The sequence below is a fragment of the Mandrillus leucophaeus genome, unplaced genomic scaffold, assembly GCF_000951045.1.
Source record: "Mandrillus leucophaeus isolate KB7577 unplaced genomic scaffold, Mleu.le_1.0 Scaffold244, whole genome shotgun sequence".
NCBI lineage: Eukaryota > Metazoa > Chordata > Mammalia > Primates > Cercopithecidae > Mandrillus > Mandrillus leucophaeus.
The window spans coordinates 1,084,570-1,086,297 of record NW_012102521.1 but is presented as its reverse complement, the minus strand read 5'-3'; the positions used below and the strand labels follow the sequence as shown (position 1 = coordinate 1,086,297).

The 1,728-nt window shown below is 65.0% G+C and overlaps 1 protein-coding gene across 1 annotated transcript in view; it reads left to right on the top strand.

Annotated features, from left to right (window-relative positions):
* The first annotated feature begins 137 nt into the window (after positions 1-137).
* AKT1 (v-akt murine thymoma viral oncogene homolog 1) overlaps positions 138-1,728 on the top strand; it is an 11,792-nt gene continuing 10,201 nt past the window's right edge. Inside the window, exons 1-5 of the mRNA XM_011982918.1 lie at positions 138-155; positions 286-429; positions 783-908; positions 987-1,115; positions 1,266-1,480. Coding sequence (XP_011838308.1) covers positions 138-155; positions 286-429; positions 783-908; positions 987-1,115; positions 1,266-1,480 — 632 coding nt within the window. The remainder of the gene's footprint in view (positions 156-285; positions 430-782; positions 909-986; positions 1,116-1,265; positions 1,481-1,728) is intronic.

Below are 1,728 nucleotides of genomic sequence, written 5' to 3'. Positions count from 1 at the left end.
GTGTGTGGTGTGGGACAATGTGGTGTGAGGCAGTGTGATGTGGGGGTGTGTGGTGTGGGACAATGTGGTGTGAGGCAGTGTGATGTGGGGGTGTGGTGCGGGGCAGCGTGGTGTGGGGCAGCGTGGTGTGGGGCAGCATGGTATCGGGCAATGTGGTGTGAGGCAGCGTGGCGTGGGGCTACGGGTGGCATGGTATCGGGTGGCACGGTATCAAGCAGCATGGTATCAGGCAGCGTGGTGTCGGGCAGCATGGTGTGGGGCTACGGGTGGCATGGTATCGGGCAGCATGGTATCGGGCAGCGTGGTGTGGGGCTGCTGTCCTGCCCGTGGGGCTGCGGTTCCAGCTCCGCTTCCTTGCAGGCCCTGAAGTACTCCTTCCAGACCCACGACCGCCTCTGCTTCGTCATGGAGTACGCCAATGGGGGCGAGGTAGGGGCTGGGGCTGCGGGGGATGGGCCTCACGGCCTGTGGACCCAGCCCTGGCAGCTGGGCCGCCCATAGTGGGGCTGGTCCTTCCCGGAACCTCGGCTACTCTCCACAGCACCAGACGGTGCTCCCTGCTGGGTGGGTGGTATGACGCCTGCCCAGGCAGCTGCCTGCTGTGGGTGACTTGTTCCTGCTGAGTTAGGGCTTCTGAGACTTCCCAGGCCCCCGTGCCCTCTGGGGGCTGGTCCCTTCCCTGTGCCCAATGCCCTGAGCCCCTGCCTGAGAAACCCCAACCCTGCAGGCCGTGGGGGCGGAGGCCCCGGCCACGGCTGTGCCTCAGGTCGCGCTTCCCACAGCTCTTCTTCCACCTGTCCCGGGAGCGTGTGTTCTCTGAGGACCGGGCCCGCTTCTATGGCGCCGAGATCGTGTCAGCCCTGGACTACCTGCATTCGGAGAAGAATGTGGTGTACCGGGACCTCAAGGTGCGCCGGTGGGCACTCGGGGTGGGGGCAGGGCCCTGGGAGCCTGGCGGCACTGACCTGAGGCCACCTTTCCCCTAGCTGGAGAACCTCATGCTGGACAAGGACGGGCACATTAAGATCACAGACTTTGGGCTGTGCAAGGAGGGGATCAAGGACGGCGCCACCATGAAGACCTTCTGCGGCACACCTGAGTACCTGGCCCCCGAGGTGTGCGCCCCACCTGTGTGCATACGCGTCGCTGTGTCCCCACGTCCCGAGCACACGCAAAGCTGTGTCCTCTCTGTGCCCCAAGCACGTCACGACACCTCCCCCGGACACCCCCTGATGCCGAGTCCTGCCCATCTGCCGCCCGTGCAGGTGCTGGAGGACAATGACTACGGCCGTGCGGTGGACTGGTGGGGGCTGGGCGTGGTCATGTATGAGATGATGTGCGGCCGCCTGCCCTTCTACAACCAGGACCACGAGAAGCTTTTTGAGCTCATCCTCATGGAAGAGATCCGCTTCCCGCGCACGCTTGGTCCTGAGGCCAAGTCCTTGCTCTCAGGGCTGCTCAAGAAGGACCCCAAGCAGAGGTGAGGGCCACCCATCCCGGCTGCAGGCTATTCCTCCATCCCCTCACCCCCAGGCTGCACCTGCCCCTGTGCCAGGCGGTCCTGGCACCTCCCAGACTACACTGATAGCCAGAGCTTGATGTCCTTGGCCAGGGCTGATCCCCAAAGCCTCAGGCACAGGCAGAGTGGCTGGGTAGGGCAGGGTCAGTTGGGCCTCCATCCCCAACCCTGCAGCCCCCACACCCCCAACTCAGGAAGCCCCTGCCTGC